The sequence below is a fragment of the Aristolochia californica genome, unplaced genomic scaffold (genome assembly GCF_029961685.1).
Source record: "Aristolochia californica isolate CCGP_79_NKW_82.1479 unplaced genomic scaffold, dmAriCali1.0.hap1 SCAF_16, whole genome shotgun sequence".
Classification (NCBI taxonomy): Eukaryota; Viridiplantae; Streptophyta; class Magnoliopsida; order Piperales; family Aristolochiaceae; genus Aristolochia; species Aristolochia californica.
In genome coordinates, this window is record NW_027181837.1 from 15,960,941 (window position 1) to 15,980,203 (window position 19,263).

At 36.0% G+C, this 19,263-nt stretch overlaps 1 protein-coding gene across 1 annotated transcript in view; it reads left to right on the plus strand.

The window, feature by feature from the left end:
• The window catches only part of LOC137953878 (uncharacterized), a 47,813-nt gene extending 41,225 nt beyond the window's left edge, over nucleotides 1-6,588 (plus strand). The window contains exons 6-7 of the mRNA XM_068801415.1: nucleotides 5,510-5,827; nucleotides 6,180-6,588. Of these exons, the coding sequence (XP_068657516.1) occupies nucleotides 5,510-5,827; nucleotides 6,180-6,284 (423 nt within the window). The 3' untranslated portion in view covers nucleotides 6,285-6,588. The remainder of the gene's footprint in view (nucleotides 1-5,509; nucleotides 5,828-6,179) is intronic.
• Nucleotides 6,589-19,263: the final 12,675 nt, after the last annotated feature.

Below are 19,263 nucleotides of genomic sequence, written 5' to 3' on the forward strand. Positions count from 1 at the left end.
TGTTTTATCCTACTCATTGTCCATTTTAGGACCTTTTGATGAAGTGGACGATTGGTTCTACACATAAGAGAGATGGTTGTATTATTTGGAGGGTCACCTATCAGATAATACACTACGTGCGCTTCATGCATCTACTACTCCGTTCTAGTGGCATTTGCGATTAGGTAATCCTTTGCTGGCAAACCGGATTCAAGTCTTTCCAGAATTTCCTTCTAGTCTTACGTTTTAGTGCGAGTCATGTCAGTTGGGCATGCATCATCGAAGCTTCTTTCCAACCTCACATCATAAGATAAGTCTGCTATTTGAGGTTATTTTTTCAGATGTTTGGGGTCCTTGTCCTGTAACTAATTTGTTTGGTTTTAGGTACTTCATTTTATTTATTGATGATTTTTGTAGGTGTACAAAGGTCTGCCTCCTTCGGGAGAAATTTGAAGCATTTGATATATTCAAACTTTTTTTTACAATGAAATAAAGAATTAGTTTTCATCTTCCATTTGTATTTTGCATAATAACGATGGTCTTGAATTTATGAATCATAAGTTTGATAGTTTTTGTCAAAATCAAGGGATCATTCATCAAGCCTCATGTGTGTTTACTCCATAACAAGATGGAGTTACAGAGTGTAAAAATCGTCATCTATTAGAAGTAGCTTGCACTATGATGTTGCATATGACGCACAATTGGGGTGACACAGTGCTTACTATATGTTACTTGCTCATTAGGATGCCTTCATCTGTCCTTGAAGGTAAAATTTCTATTCAAAATTTGTTGCCTTTAGCTCCATTGTTTTCAGTTTCTCCTCGTGTCTTTGGATGTGTTTGTTTTACTTATGTTTTGGGATCATCCATGCATAAATTATTTCGTCATGCAGTTAAGTGTGTCTTTTTTGTGTATTCTCATACACAAAAGGGATACAAGTGTTTTATCTATCTACTAAAAAAACATTTGTATCAACAGATGTCACATTCTTTGAGGATACTCCCTTTTTTGAGTCGACTACTTCCATTGATGTACCATCTTCTTCCTCAGTTTCTGAGTTAGTTATTCCCCTACTGATTGATAATTGTCTTGGACCTACGCCAAATACCATTATTGAGAAACTCTTGTAGGTTTATCAACATCGACAGGTGCATCTCTCTCAGCCCACTGCCTCTTCTCTCATGCCAGACCATGTCTCGTCTCTGTTTCAGGATCCTGAGGTAAATGATCTACACTTACCTATTGCTTTAAGGAAAGGTGTTCGGAAAGGTACTCATTATCTGTTGTCTCATTTTGTGTCATATGATCATCAGCTTGACAGCTACAAAAAGTTTGCATTGTCTATTTCTGTTTGTACTACTCCTTTAGTGCAGGATGCTATGTCCTCTCTATGATGGAAGGAAGTCAAGGATGCTGAGATGGCTACTCTGTTAGAGTGAGGAAACGGGCAATTATGTGAGTTACCTTTAGTACTACAGTGATTGGCTGTAGTTGGGTGTATACTGCCAAATATAAGTTTATGGCTCGGTTGGGAGGTCTAAGGCTCATTTGGTTGCCAAAGGACACAAACTTATGGTGTAGATGTGTTTGCCTTTTCTCCAGTTGCTCGATTGTCCTCAGTACACATTCTGGTATCTATTGTTGTTACTCAAGGGTGTCCCTTATTCCAATTAGACATAAAAAATGCCTTCTTATATGGTGACTTTGAAGAAGAAGTTTACATGGAGCAACCTCCGGGGTATGTTGTTTAGGGAGAGATGCACAAGGTATGCAGATTCAAGAAAGCAATATATGATCTAAAACAAAGCCCTCGTGCTTGGTTTGAAAATTTTAACCTAGTAGTGATGTCTATGGGCTTCTGTAGGAGCCATTGCGATCATTCATTGTTTGTCATGAAAAGACCTTCGGGATAGTTTTACTTGTATATGTGGATGATATTATATTGTCCGGTAGCGATACCCTTAGAATTGAAGAAGTTAAAAGGTTACTTGCTATTTTCTTCCAAACCAAAGACTTGGAGGCATTGAAATATTTATTGGGTGTTAAAGTTGCTAGAAGCAATGATTGTACTTGGTCTCACATTCCAAGATCTGCTAATTTGTAGATGATGCCCTTGCTAAGCAAGGTGCTCCTCTCCCCTCTCTTGTTGTTTTGGATTCGCTCTCTTGAATTTTTGTGGCCTTTTGGCTTTGATTTTTAAAAATATCACCTTCTCAAAAAAAGTTGCAAGAAGCAAAGAAGGATTAGTGTTATCTCAAAGAAAGTATATAACTGATATGTTACACAAGTATGGATTATTGGGAGCTAAACTTGTAGATACTCCAATGTAAGTTGGACTCAATTTGCACGATGACGAAAGTGTAGAATTGAATGATAAAATATAGTATAGGGAGATTGACTGGGAAGCTTGACGCCATAGTTACGTGCCCGGGTATATCTTTTGCAGTGAGTGTAGTAAGCTAGTTTATGGAATACCCACTGAAGATCCATCTTGAAGCAGCTCAAAGGATCGTGAGATATCTCAAGGGAACACCAGGGAAATGTATTTTCTTTAAAAATAATGGTCACTTGAAAATTAAGACTTTCTCTAATGCAAATTAGGTTAGGTCAAAGCTAGACAAAAAATCTACTCCAGGCCATTGTGTCTTTCTGGGTGGTAACTTAATCAAATGGAAGAGTAAGGAGCAGAATGTGGTAGCTAGATCCAACGTAGAAGCTGAATACAGAGTTATCGCAGATACTGTTAGCGAGGGTAAGATCGGTATCTAGGGAGTTAGGCTTTCATCAGAAGGAAGCCAGGACTATGTTTTGTGATAAACAAACTTATTAGCAATCTAATTTTTCATAAGAGAACAGAGGTGGATTGCCATTTTGTGAAAAATGTTGTGATGAAGAAAGAAGTGATCACCCCCTTGTTCAGTTAGTTGATCAACATGAAGATGGTTTCACCAAGGCATTAGGAAAGCATGGATTCATGACCTTTTGTGACAAGCTGGACCTCATGGATATATATGTTCCAACTTGAGGGGGTGTGAGAAAATTAGCTCAAGGGTATTTTGGTCATTTTACATGATAGGATATTTTATATTATGACACTATCTTGTTCAGCATGTTCAATTTAGTCTATCTAAAATTTTATATTCATAGGAAGTGTAGAATGGGATTTATAAGGAAATAAGTGATTTTCTTATGTAAGAGGGGCATTTTTGTCATTTATGTAATTTATTGTAGGGTCGGTAAATTAAATAATAATAATAATTTAAATAGACAGCCTTGTTTTTTCGCCGTGGTTACCTACTCTTGGCGCTGTAGATGGAGAAACACAGCCTCTCTGCCTCCTCCTACCTCTAGTCACTCAGCCCATTACACCCGTTTCCGATCCTCTTTACCTTTTGGAGGATTCAGTAAGGAGAGCTACTCAGGATTTCTGTAAAACTCATCTTCGGGGAACCTAACGAAGGAAGAGAATGATTCTGTTTCGTTCTCTGCGGGTCCTTACGAGCTTGTCCATCTCCCATTGTCTAATCTTAATAAATAGTATTGAGGGTCGTTCATGACCCCTAACACAGCTTATTTAGAGCTTGTGCATCCTTTTCTCTTCTCCCTTTCTCTCTCCTCCTCTTCTCTCTCCAAGTTTCATACTTTTTACAATATGAAATTAATAATATATGTAAATCAATAATTTATTAAACTAATTAATATATATTAATTAATTAAATACAATTATTTTGCATTCAATTGATGATTATTTATAAATTATTTTTTTATTTTATTTTATGAATTTATTCATTTGGAAAATTTGTGATTATTTATCATTTATAATTATATTAATTAAATAAAATTATTACGAATTCAATTGAAAATTATATAAAAATTTAAATTAATTTTTTCTTAATTATTTATAAAATTAAATTCCAGTTATTACATTAAAAGTTATTTTCTAACTTAGAGATTTGGAGTAGCCAATAGTTGCATAAGTTTTCATTTTCTTCTCGTTATCTCATCTTAAATTCATTTTATTAATTAATTCCTGAACACTTTCCATGAGGTTATGCTAATACTAAAAAATGTATTCTATTACAATGTCTATAGGACGCACTCTCACAATAAACTATATTCTCTAAAGAAAGTAAATCATCCTATAATTCTCATTCACTTTTTCTTTCTCTAGGTTCCATGTGCACTAACCTCTCCTTGAGTTGCTTCAGATAAAGAAACCTCATGCCTGGACATGTCACAGGTAAAAAAACAGGCACTAGAAGAACCATCACTCAGCTTTGATTAGCAAACACCTTCACTGCATCCTGAAACAGCAGAACATAGACAAGAGTGTTGCACAGACAGAACCAGGCAGTGGGAGATTGTCACCCAGAGATGGGAGATAGGCCGTCAATCCATCGTCTGAAGGTGTACGATAGGAATAAGAGGAACGTTTTGAGATCTGCAATAATGATCTGTAGATGTATTTCCGTCCCTGATGAATTTAGAAAGGAAAAATTATGAAGAAGAAAGGAATAAGAGGTACGAAGGGCTAAACTGCATGGGTTTCAATTTCCCGGAGCTCTGATCATGATGAGTTGATATAGGTATTACAGAGAAGATGAGAGAATGAGAAGAGAGGCCAGAATAGATAATCTGCTACAGTTTCCTTAATCTAGATTAGGGCAATAGTTTGACCCCTCCTCTCCTGAAGTATAAGATAAAGGGCTAAAAGACATAAAGCCCTTGCACCAATGCATGAAATAAACTGATTTTATATGACTTGGCTAAACTACCTATTGAATTTTTAGAAAAGAGTTACTTTACTGACTTGTTGTAATTTGAATACAATGAGCCTCTATTTAAAATAGAGGAAACAATTAGAATCCAATTACAATTAAACTATCCTTATCCCAACTATACCCAAAGTTAAATACTAAAAGATAAGTCCTGGAACAATTGAATAATTGAACAATTAAACATAAATGTAAGACTAACATAACTAAAACACCTTTAATTGTGACTTTTCTGTGAGACCCTCCTCCCATGAGATTCTTCTTGGATTCCACCATATTGATTTGGCTCTGTAGAATTTTTACTGTGAGAGTCATGTAAGACTTTTCCATATTTGCTCTTCAACACTACCCTTGATTGCTTACATATAAAAAAAACCTTAAAAAAACAGAAAATTACAGCTTTGCCATTTTATATTTTGTCACTCAACATAAAATACAAAAGTAGGGACAATTTGTTAATTTATATTGCATGGACCTATTCTTAGGCGAAATACCTCTTGAATAGATGTGCTTTGAGTGCCAGCAAACCAGTAAGGTCCAACAAAACAGGAGACCTGGGAGTGTTTGATTAGATGTTAAAAAGTCTCACTCAACCGGGTTAATCTAGCTACCTGATAAATGTTGAGAAAGGTGTTTGGTGATAATGTTTATTAACATTGATTATTTCTGAGAGTGGGTGGAAATTTTTGGGTTCACTCACCCCTCCACTTTTATTATCATCTGGAGGTCAACTGTATCTGTCTTTTCCACTGCAGTTGGGAGCTGCTTTATCTGTTGGAGTTGATATAGATCCCCAGGCAATAACGTCTGCACGCCAAAACGCTGCTCTAAATGACATCCAACCTGATAAGATGCATTTGTATCTGGGTTCGCGCATGGTCTCTCTTCATTCCCCAGATGGCCATATGGTTGATGATGCCAGAGAGCATAAGGAAATCTATAATGAAAAAGAAAAATTTGATATCGTTATTGCAAACATATTGTTGAATCCTTTAATTGAGTTGGCTGATCACATTGCGGACTATGCTAAGCCTGGAGGAGTCATTGGCATTTCTGGTATCCTATCTGAGCAGGTATTGTTATTCTACAGAAACTTGCTATAATTTGCTCCTTCAGGGTTTGATTACAAATCAATTTGAAATTCTGTGACTTTATCTGCAGTTGCTTTTGGGATGCTAATAGTTATGGTGGTAGTTGTAACCATCTTGAGGCGATGTATTCATGGGAAAGTACTTGATAAGCAACCACGAACCCTCCCCCTCCCTTATTGAAAAGTGATGATGCATTGGACCCATGTAGAGTGTTTTATTAAGAAGCCCCTGGTTTGTGACAAAAGAAAAATAAAACGGGATGTCTAGAATCATTTAAAAGCAGTTTTTTTCCTTGTCCTTGAGAACCATCTAATTATCTTTTATCTGATTGCAGGTTTCACAGATCGAGGAGTGCTACTCCAAGTACGTAGACAATATAATTGTGTCCCATATGGATGGTTGGGCTTGTGTGAAAGCGATAAAAAAGGTGCAAATGTAAATTCCCGGAACTGGAGACGCTGTGAGAGGAACCTCAAATTGGCCTTTTGAGCTAAAGATACGTCTTCACCTTCTTTTGCAACTGTATTAACTACTAAAAGTCTTCATTATACGTATTAAAATTTGAATAGAGTACATAGTCTTTATAGATAAGTATAATCAGGTTAAAATAACATTATCTAACCATTATTTTTCTGGGATACCTCAAGCCGTGTATCAGTTTGAGGCTGTGTCTAGGCTTTCCATCCACATGAGATCTATATGAACAGATAGTGGCCTTAATTTGGTCTTATATTGAGATAAGGTTCAAGAAAACCTGATTTGTTATAGTTTTTCTTTTTATCTTTTTATCCACATGAATGGATAACCGTGATTTGTTACGATGCTGAAACGTGCCTCAAGAAATCCTAAATCAATTATTATGATATGACTTTTTTGTTTGATCTTTGTATTGGAAGGACTTTATACTTAGCTACTCATTAGGCTTAGTAAGTGTTGGCTATCATGTCTTAGTCTCTTGACGTAGTCAATTGACTTAGGGACCGTTTCTGTGGCTAAAGGAAAACAAAACGATGGGAGAATTAATTTTTCTTTGATCAATTTTCTGTTTGGAAAATTTTCTTATTAAATTCTTTTTCCTTCTGTCGGTTTTCTGTCATTTGTGCTATCATAGGAAGCAATAAAAAAATTAATGATGGTGTTTGCATTGACATTAGATATAAATTCATTTTTATAAATACTAAAAAAAATAAGATTAAATGTAAGAGATAAGTGATGAAGAAGCACTGTAGTGCTTAGTAGTTTAATTTTCCAATAGTTTCCTATTGGAGTAATAAGAAATTTTTTTTTTTTCATTTTTAATAATTTTTTAAAGGTGTGAGGAATCGAAAGGAAACAAGAAGAATTGGGAGGAAATTTTTTTGTCCCCAATAATAGCACAAAAGGTGAAAATTTTTGTATTATATTTTTCCTGCTCTTTCCTATTTGCACAAACACACTCTTAGTAATCCTAGGTATTTTGATTCTTATAGAAAAATCCACGAGATTTTGATGTTAGCTAGTCAATGCTAACTAGATTGAATCAAATGAATCAAAATTTGGTTGAACAAATTCAAATTTTTATAAAGGTGGAATTAAAGACTATTGATGTCTTCAATTGGAGTTTATACCCCTCAGTCGTACCATGTAACTTACTATAAGATAATAGAATAAAATACATTCACTATTATTTGATAAAAAAAGTTTATATTTATTTATAATAATGTTTTTTAATCATTTGATTTTTCTATAGTAATTTATAATCATTTGATATTTCTATAGTAATTTATAATCAGTTGATATTTATATGCAATTGAATTGGCATTTGACTTGAACTGAACAAGGTGAAGTTGGATTTGGTAATGATTCATCCATTGAAAAACAAACTAGCTCATGCATGTATTATGTGAAATGTTAACATTCATAATTTCCCATATTCTGATATTCAATTAAGTTAAACACAAATAATTAATCATTAATAGCAAAATTATAAAATATGAGCCGATGAGATGATTGGACTGAGTAGATTCTAATTTAATTGGGTTACTTGACCACCATGACTTAGGAAGATCATATGTGACCATACCATTTCAAAACATAGAAAGGAAAAAACTAAAATCATGTGAGAACACCATATGCTTTAGTTGGTAGGGTTCCACATGACATAAGAAGGGTTTGAGAGCCTTTCCCTCATCTTGCAAAAGTTCCATATGACAAAGGAGAAACTCCTATCTTAAAAACAAATGGAAGACTGGAGAATGGGGTGGGAGTCCCCTTCTTTCCAACTTCTCTATTTGTAATAGAGAGTTTAGGAGGGGTCATCCTTGTAAGTCAGTTTCCAAAATTGACCCATTCCCCGGGTGGATGGTGGTCGTCGGTTGTAACAGGTAGTAGTTATAACCTCTCCTCCTTTGATGGATAGGAGTTTAAGTTAATAGATCTGGTCTAGCAATGGATGCCTGGACATTGCCATCGATGAGCCTCTGAAATAGACGAGACGTTCTGATCATTGTCAAAAATTGATCGCCATGACGGGAGGTATGTTTTCTTTTAAGTTTATGAATTTCATAATGTTTAGAAGTTCATATATGAAGTCTTACATTTGGTATCAGAGTTGTCCTCTCTGATCAAAACAAAGCGACACACTATATGTACACTCTTCGATGTTTGCGTGCGTTGGCGCTATGAAGCCCATCGGCGTTATAAGCGTCAGCATTAAGAAGGCTCTCAAAAGAGCGAAGCTAGGTCGGGAGCACCGGTTTATGAATTCTCCGGCAATACTGATTGAGCCATTTGAGCGCTAGAGCATTGACGGTGTTCTCTGCACGCGTCGGCCAAAGGTTCACGCATGGGAATCATGCGTTGGAGGTCAGTGTGGGTGTCGTGCGTTGGTGCAAGCCAGCGTCGAGTTGTTGACAGAGGCCAGGGAAGGTTTTCGGTCCTTAGTGGCAAAACGGCAGTGCTCGCCGGCTTGGGGTGCGCCAGAGACACTGATGTCCGGTGGGGGGTCAATGGTGGCTATCATCGAACTCTCCTCTACACGTGGCTGGCGCTTGTAGGGATTCAAACCCGCGCGCTTGATTCAATTCTGGTGCCGGAGACCATTGGGCCATCTTACATTTATGTATGATCGTTGGATACACATAATATAAAGTTAAATTTCAGAAAATCAATATATCTGTCTTTTATGCAGTTTCTCCTTTAATTCATATGAATTACATAATTGTGCATGCACATATAGTCATTGTGCATATTTTTTCAATTTTTCAATTGTGAAAATTTTTATTTAGGTTTTATGCATACTTCATTTTTATGCATATTTTAAGTTGACCTAAATATAAGGAATTAATAATTGACAACAATTTTAGTCAATTATTTTTTTAAGTCAGATTTTTAGTATACATTTGAATAATTGAGTTATTGCCACAACATTCTTGATTATGAAAATGTCTAGTGACATTAAGTTTAGTCACATAAAGTTAATGACATAAAATATTGTGATTAATCATGAAGATATAATAATTTAACCCACAAAGTAAATGTTATATTTAAGTGATTAATCAGGATGGGAAAGAAATACTGGAAAAAAAAGTTTTAGTTGCCCACAGGCCTAGAATATTCATTTACAAACAATTTTTTTGGGTCCCATCATAAAGAGACATAAGTTGCATATGTGTTATAATTTAAAACCACAAGAAAGATTATACTAACACGCTGATTTATTTTTTTGAATTATTTACATAGGTTAATATTCAAAAAAAATTGTTCAATACATGTTTAGTAAGCTTGTTGTTTTTTTTGCAGTTCTTCAAACTTTGTCTGTCCCAAACTTTGATTCCTCTATTATTCCTTTAAATAGAGAAATTATATTGAGTAGAAAGAGAAAATTCTCATGTTATTAGGGTGCATGGATCTTTACTTGGCACTTCGAGTGGATGAACCTCTAAATCCCATAGAATCTAATACCCAAATTGAGAAAACATCATTTGAACTTTGGGAGCGATCCAATCAATTAAGTTTGATGTTTATTAAGTCTCATATTGGGAAAAGTATCCGTTGATCAATTCCTAAATGTGCCAAAGCAAAGGATATCTTCAAGCTATTTAGGAACAGTTTGAGACTTCCGATAAGGCATTAGTGAACACCTTGATAACCCAAATGTGTTCCATGAAATTTACTGGCACCAAGGGTGTGCATGAGCACATCATGAAGATGCGAGATATGGCCGCAAGATTAAAATCGAAGGAGATTGAGATGTCCGAGTCATTTTTTGTCCACTTCATCCATAACTCGCTTCCGTATGCATACGCACCCTTCAAAATCTCTTATAACACACATAAGGATAAATGGTCAATTAATAAATTTTTGACCATGTATGTACAAGAGGAAGGGAGGCAGAATCAGGAGAGGATCGAAAGTGTGCATTTGACGATTCAAGACAAGAAACCTTTTAAGAAAGAGAAGGGAAAAGTGTCTAATAAAGAATATAAGGGTGGTGTCAAATGTTTCTTCTGCAAGAAGAAAGGACATATAAAGAAGACTTTCCCCAAGTTTAAGCGTTGAATTGAAAAGAAAGGTAATTTCATATCTTTAGTGAGTTTTGAATCTAATATGACTCATGCTTCTTATAACACTTGGTGGATTGATTCTAGTACTACAATCCCCGTTGCCAACACCATGCAAGGTTTCTTAAACCAACGAAAACCGATGCCAAGAGAATGTTCCATCTATCCAGGAAACAAGATGGGTTCACATGTGGAGGCGGTTGGAACTTACAGACTTGCCCTAAATACTAGCTTTGTATTAGACTTTGAAAGGACATTCTATGCTCTATCTTTTTCTAAAAATCTTTTCTCAGTTTCTAGACTTTCACTTTTTGGATTCAATTTAATTTCCTTGGAAATTCCCTTAAATTGTATAAAGACCATGTTCTTGTTGGAAATTGAATTTTAGATGAAGAATTGTTCAAAAATTTTTTAAACCCTACCTTTGATTGTTGTCTTACTGTGCATGGTATTAATGTTGGCATTAAGCTTAGTGTTATAAATGAGAAATCTTCCATGTTGCGTCATAGGAAATTAGATCATATCTCCATTGATAGAATTACAATATTGGTTAATGATGGAGTCCTTAAGGCTCTTGATTTTACTGATTTTAGCACATGTGTGGATTGCATTAAAGGAAAGCAAACCAACAAGTAAAAAAAGGGGCTAGGAGGACTTCAAAAGTTTAGAAATATTACACATTGATATTTTAGGTCCTTATGATGCATGTTTCCATGGTCAGAAAAATTTCATTACTTTTATTGATGACCATACACAATATATGTAGCTACATCTATTTTATGATAGAAGTGAAGCAATAGATACTTTTAAGGTCTACAAAGTAGAAGTAGAGAAATAATTAGGCAAACAAATCAAAATCGTGAGATCAGATAGAGGTGGTGAATATTATGGTAGGTATATTGAAAGGGGACAATTGCTTGGTCCTTTTGCAAGGTTTCTTGAGGAGAAAGGTGTTGATCCACAATACACAATGCCTGGCTCACCATCTCAAAATGATGTGGTTGAAATAAGAAATCGAACATTAGTGGACATGGTGAGGAGTATGATTAGTAACTCCGATCTCCCATTGTCCTTGTGGAGTGAAGTTCTCACAACTGTAGTTTGTGTACTCAATAGGGTTCCAACCAAGGAGGTTCATAAAATGTCGTTTGAGTTATGGAAAGGTTGGAAACCAAGTTTAAGGCATGTACATGTTTGGAGCTGTTCCATTGAAGTTTGGATCTACAATCCACATAAGACAAAGTTAAGTAAAAAATAACATTGGAATTGCATTAATTTTCTATTCCCATCATCTGGCATAAATAGTCATTTTACAAATCGTAATAATCTACACATGGTAAGATCGATCATAATTACAGAGATTATAGAGATTACTGGGATTACAATATATTTTGTTCAAGGAAAGAATATATTGTTGTACAAGGAAGAAATCTCAACACTCCCCCTCGGTAAGACACTGCCTTGGTCAGCACATCGGCAAGGTGATCTTGAGACCGAACATGAGGGACTTAAGTAATTCTTGCTTCCAACTTTTCCTTGATAAAGTGCCTATCAACCTCAATGTGTTTAGTTCTATCATGTTGGACTGGGTTGTGACCAATATCACATGCTGCCTTACTATCACAGTATAATTTCATAGGACTTGTCTGCTCAATGTGTAATTCTTACATCAAATTCTTGGTCCATAATAATTCACATATTGCTTTGGCCATTCCCCTGTATTCGGCTTTAGCTGACGATCTAGCCACCACCTCTTGTTTCTTGCTCCTCCAAGTGACCAAATTTCCACCTACAAATTTAAAGTATCCAGATATAGATCGTCGATCCTCTATTGACCCAGCCCAATTGGCATCGGTATAACCTTCAATTTTCTAGTCACCTCCCTTTTTAGACAAAATTCATTTCCCTGGAGATGATTTCAAGTAGCACAAGATACGGTTGACAATATTCATATGTTCTTCACTTGGAGAATGTATAAACAGACTAACCACACGTGGTACATAAGCTAAATTTGGTCTGGTATGTTCAAGATACATTAACCTCCAAACTAGTCTCTGATAACGTTCCTTGTTAGTAGGGACTTGATCTGAATGTGTTTCCAGTTTCAGATTTTCTTCCATGGGAGTACTGACTAGACTACATGCTGTCATATTAGTTTCCTACAACAAATCCAAAGCATATTTTTGTTGAGATAGAAAAATTCTTCCTTCGATCTTGACACTTCAATACCAAGAAAGTATTTTAAGTAACCAAGATCTTTCATTTCAAACTTTCCGGCAAGATGACTTTGCAATGCTTTCTTTTCTTTTGGATCATACTCAGTTACTATGATAACATCAACATACATAATAAGAGATGTGATTGCTTCCTCATTAGATTTCAAGAAGAGAGTATGATATAAGTTGTTTTGCTTGTATCCAATAGACTTCATAAAATGGGTGAACCTTCCAAACCACGCCCTCGGGGACCGTTTCAAACCATATAGGGACTTCCTCAGTTTACATACTTGTTTGCATCATTTGGTTTGCATAATACATCTAAGAGATAATTCTATATATACTTCTTCTTGGAGATCTCCGTGCAAAAATACATTTTTAACATCAAACTGATATAAGGGCCAATCAAGATTCACAATCAGAGATAGTAGAATTTGAACAGTATTGATCTTGGCCACTGGTGAAAATAATTCCATGTAATCAATCTCGTAGGTTTGAGTATATCCTTTGGCGACAAGCCTTGCTTTGAACCTTTCAATGGTGTCATCGGCTTTATATTTAATGGTAAATACCCACCTCCATCCAACTGGTGTCTTTCCTACAAGTAAGTCAACCACTTCCCATGTTGAATTCTTTTGGAGGGACTTCATTTATTCATTCATAGCTTATCTCCACTTAGGATCTTTCAAGGCTTCCTACATACTACTAGGAATAGATATAGCAGATGATTGATTCACAAATACTTCACTTTCCTTTGACAATCTATGGTAAGACACAAAATTATGCATGGGATACTGAGATTTAGAGTTGAGAAGAGGTTCATAATTAACTCTAGGTTTTCCTCTTGTGGTTCGATGAGGTAGCACTCTTAGTTGAATTTCAAAACTTACCTGAGGCTCAGACTCAGAAAGCAATTGATCCACTGATACATCATGAAGGGGGAAAGTAGTCGGCTGAGATTCTGGTTGCGCCACTTTCATTTGGTCTTGATTGTTTCCATCCTGTGAATCATGCTCTTTTGAATCACTTTAATGTTCACTGTTGTAATCTGAATACTCACCACTTGTAATATCCAAGGTGTCTGAATGATGATTAAGGATCTGCAATTCAATCTTGTTCTCCCCCTGAATTGATGACTTGGGTGTAGAATGATACATTTATCTTCGTGAAATACAACATCAAGAGTGACATATAATTTGCGAGAGTGAGGATGATAACAACGATAACCTTTTTTTTATGTTGAGCATAAGCAACAAAGACACACTTGAGAGCTTGTGGTTCCAATTTATTTTGCAAGGGCTTATGAAGATGAACAAAGGTTACACACCCAAAAACTCTAGGTAGTAGATTCAGCACAACAAGTGAACTTACAGCTTCATGAAGAACACTCATGGGGGTCTGAAATTTTAATGCACTCAAGGGTATTCGGTTGATAAAATACGTTGCAGTTGTGATGGCTTCACCCCAGTAACTAGCCAACATATGAGCTTCAAACAAGGAAGCATGAACAACCTCAAGAAGGTGGTGGTTCTTTCGCTCTACAACCTCATTTTGCTGAGGGGCGTACAGACGAGTAGTTTGATGAGTAAACCATGATCATCTAGATATTATTTGAAGCCTTGATTAAAAAATTCTCCACCATTGTCATTACGGAGAGTTTGTATTGTAGAATGGTACTGAGTGGCTATCATTCTATGAAATTGTTTGAACAATGAACTAACTTCACTTTTTGATTTCATTAAGCAAATCCAACTCATACAAGTGTGATCATCAATAAAGGAAATAAATCACCATTTATCACTAAGAGAGGTTATATTTTCCGGACCCCATACATCAGAGTGGATAATCATAAAGGGTTCTGGATTCCTATTCATGCTTATTTGAAATGGAACACGATAACTTTTAGCCAATTCACATACATCACACTTAAATTCTGAAACAGATAATCGAGTAAAGAGTTTTGTAAACAATTTCTTTAAATATCCAAAGGATGAGTGACCTAACTATTTATGCCATAGCCAAATTTCAGAATCTGCAGATTTATTCACGACGAATGCTTGAGCTAACTTATTAGAAATCTCTAGCATTAGATCAAGGTAATAAAGCTTCCCCCTTCTACTACCATAACCAATTGTCTTTTGAGTTCGAATGTCCTTAAAAACACAAAGGTTAGGCAAAAAAAATCACAATACAATGCAGAGTAAGAGTTATTTGAGCCACTGATAATAAATTATGATTGAGAGTTGGAACAACTAATACAGAATCAAGACTCAAATTTTGAGTGAGGGTGATGGAACCTTCTCCAATAACATGAGAGGGAGTACCATTTGTTGTGGATACAATATGCTGTTAAGATGGTTTCATAACTAGAATATGATGATTGTCAAAGGTCATGTGATTAGTAGTACTAGAATCAATTATCCATTCACTATTATTACCAGGACCGAAAGTATGAAAAACCTTGCCAGATGTTGCAGTTAAAGCTGATGCATACTCGATCTTGTTGGAGGTCGAAGGTTCTGCTACTACAACTGAAGCATGATTATTTGGTTTAGAGTTTTGTTTGCGAGGTGCTTTGGTAGGATCCCACCATTCTGGATACCCAATCAGTTCATAGCATCATGACTTTATATGCCCAGTTTCACCAAATCAGTTCATAACATCATGACTTTGTATGCCCAGTTTCACCACAATGAGTACAAATATGCTATGATTTTGTTGTTCCAATTTCATAGCTACAATTTTGAGATCCTGATGCTTGATTTTGATTACAGGTTGGACCAGTTGGTCGAGCTGTTTTAGGTTTAGCTCGACGTGCAGATGATTCAACACGATCAACTTCACCATTTAGAGTGGTTCTACGTAAGCATAGGCTTCTTCAAGATCCAATGTTGGGTCCTTTTTGAGAATCTCACTTCGGATTTGTTGGAATTCTGTATCCAATCCAATTAAGAAAATGTGTACACACAATCTTTCAACGGATTTTCTATAGGCGATAACATCATTAGGATCTTTCATTATAATCCTGTCCCGATGATCAAGTTCTTGGAAATTTTCCACAAGATCACAATAATACGTTGATAGAGGGCGACCAATTTGTTTGGTAGAGAAAGCTCTCTGATTCAATGAAAAAAGTTACGATTCATTTGACCCATCGTAGAAATCTTTGGCTAGAGTATTCCAGATTTCACATGCGGTGCATAGTCAAATATAGTGCTTCATAATATCCGATGACATAGAGGTTAGCAACCACCCCTTGACCTTTTGATTTTCGGCATACCACTTCATATAGGGAGCATCAGTTTCTTGTGGGAGTGGTGTTTTCCCATAATATATTCAAGTTTCTTACGCCTTGCAATTTGCATCTCCATGATCTGGGACCATACATTGTAGTTAACTTCCGTAAGAATGACGCTGGTTGTAAAACCAGAGTTTTCATATTGAACATGAATAATTGATGTTGATTCCTTCGACATGATACAAGAAGATCGTGATTAGAATAAAATAAACACTCAAAAATTGGTCTGGCCAGCTTCCTGCCGCTGGGTTGACTGGATTTGGGTCTTTGATTCTGGTTCGGTTTGAGTACTGTCGCTGAGTTGACCCGATTTGGATCTCATATTCTGGTCTGGTTTGAGAACTGGTCCAGTTTGTTTCTTGTTGTTGGGTTGACCCAGTTTGGGTCTCTGATTCTGGTATGGTCCGAGTCTGGGTTGTCAGAGTAGTTCCGTCCACTCTTGTAGGCGGTAGCTTTTCGCACCTAACAGATCGGTCTTTTGGGTGTATCAGCTAGCCACTGTCATGGTATCCGAGCTGGGCATGCCACATCCTGCGTTCGAATACCGTGAGAGGCGGTCAAGAATGGGCGGGGTGGGTGTCAGAGTGGTTCCATCCACTCTTGTAGGCGGTAGCTTTCCGCACCTAACAGATCGGTCTTTTGGGTGTATTGGCTAGCCGCTGTCATGGGTCATTCGATAGAAAAATAAAAATTATACCTAAGTTAAGAAAAAAATTAAATCGCACCTTCTTCTTCCCATCGAGATGCTGGTGCAGGTTGTTGGAAGGCCGAGCGGTGGCTCGACTGCAATTGTCGGCGACTTTCGGAAGTTCCGCTAGAGTAGGGTGACGACAGTTCTATTCATGACGAAAATAGAGAAGAATACGGGAAAGTTAAGGTAGCTTTTTCTTCTCCGTTGGGACCATTGGTGCGGGTTGCTAGAAGGCCGAGTGGTGGCTAGGCTGCAGTAGTCGGCGACTTTCAAAAGTTTTGCCGGAGTAGGGTGACAATGGTGTTGTTCACGGCGACGACAAAGATGAATACGGTAGCACTACTAAACAGTGCTATTCACGACGACTACAGAGATTAATATGGAGAGTTGTTTCTCTATTCCTCAACGACGGGAAGGAGAAGGGTTCTCGTGCTCTAATACCAAGTCAAAAATATGGTTAGAATTGTATTAATTATCTATTCACATCGTCTGGCATAAATAACCATTTTATAGATCGTAATCATCTACACATGGTAAGATCGATTGTAATTACAAAGATTACAGAGATTATAGGGATTACAATATATTCTGTTCAAGGAAAGAATATATTGTTGTATAAGGGAAGAAATCTCAACAATTAGACTAGAACAGTCAGTGGATATTTCATTGGCTATGTAGAAAAGTCTTAATGGATACAAATTTTATTGTCCATCTCGTTCGACAAGAATTTTTGAATCTAAAAATACAAGGTTACTTGAGAATGATGAGATTAGTGGGAGTAGCCAACCTCAAAACTTAGTTTTTGAGGAGCATACAAGTTCTCAACCAGCTCCTACAACTTCACATAGATTGGTTGTCATTCATGATAATCATCAGGATCCGATTTCTCAAGTACAAACAATAGTTGAAGAACTATCTCATCATGAGGATACTCCTATAGATCCAGTTACTCAACATTCTCAACACAAAAATGTTGAAGTACCATTAAGAAGATCTTCAAGAGTTAGGAAACCTACAAATTCTTCAGAGTATGAAGTGTACCTTCAAGAGTCTGACATGGACATTCGTGCTGAAGATGACCCTATTATGTTTTCACAAGCCATGAGTGGACATAAATCCACATTATCGAATGATGTCATGAAGAAAGAGTTGGATTCTATGGCTAAAAACCAAGTTTGGGATATTGTTGAATTGCAAGGGGGGGTAGTCCACAATGAAGCCCCGCATTACTTACTTAATTAAATAATATCGTTAGTGTAAAATGAATTGAATTGAAGTTAAATTACATCACTTCATTCTCTCAGGCAAAAATCAGGGCATTTGGTTTCCCACTATTTTGAGAATCAACCAATTGAATCGTGCGTTGCTTCCCCCCCTCCGCGATCCTTCGGCCAAATTGTTTTTCTCTCTTCTCCCTCCCTGCCTCCCGTCGGCCTTCCTCTCCTCTCCCTCTCGTCCTCCGTCGTAGAGTATAGGAGGCCGAGCCTCTGTCGCAGAACCTCTTGGTCTCCCTCACTTCTCCTCCCCCCCCCCCCCCCTCTCGTCTCTCTCTCAACCTCCGTCGTAGAGTACGGGAGACCGAGCCCGGCTTCTCTTCTCTCTCGGCCTCCCTCTCTTCTCACTCTCGGCGTACCATCGGAGCGCCGCCTCCGTCGTCGTGGCCCGCCGCTGAGGAAGACGATGGTTTAATTTTTTCCAATTTAAGGAAAAATTAAACCATCGTAATAAGAATAATAATTTATATTTTTTATTTATAAAATATATTTTTTAATTTTATAATTACTATATTAAATTATTTATTTAATAGTCATAATTAAAATATTTATTTTTTTGGTTTAATTATCCCATTGGTATAATTAATTAAACCAATGGTTTTAAATTTTGTGACAATATATTATTAATTATTAATACATAAAAATATATATTATGTTATTGATAAATTTATTTATTATATTTATTTTTTATTACTATATTAAATTAGTGAGTTTTAATTTTAAAATATTTCTTATGTTATTAAAAAATAATTTATTTATTTATTATATGCGCTTCTGTTATTTTTTACTTTTTTATTAATTTTTAATAATTTATTCTAGTCACACGTAATTATTGTATTAATTTATAATAAACTATAATCATTAAGTAATATAATATTATTTTTCGTTAATTAGGATATTAACATATTTTAATACTACACGTTAAATCACTTTTAAGTGTAGTAACCATGTTTATTTTGGTTAATTATCTGTTTAGGTATATGTTCTATTTAAGAATATTATAAAAATGTTACTCATTCTCTTATTTATATCATACTTTTCATTCGGGGGCACCAACACTGTAATATGTTTTCTAGTGCACTTGAACTCGTCTATACTAACACCCAAGGATGAGTTGAAGTTGAATCAATTTATTTAAGTTCAATTCAATTCTTCACTTCAATTCAAGTTCATTGTGGACTAACCCCTCCTAAGTGGGTTTTTAAAACCAAAAGAAACTCTTTAGGCAATATTGAAATATATAAGGCAAAACTTGTAACCAAAGGATTTACTCAATAAGAAGAAATTGATTATCATGATACCTTCTCTCCTGTTTCAAAGAATGATTCATTTAGGATAATCATGACATTAGTAGCTCATTTTGATATGGAGTTACATCAAATGGATGTGAAAATAATT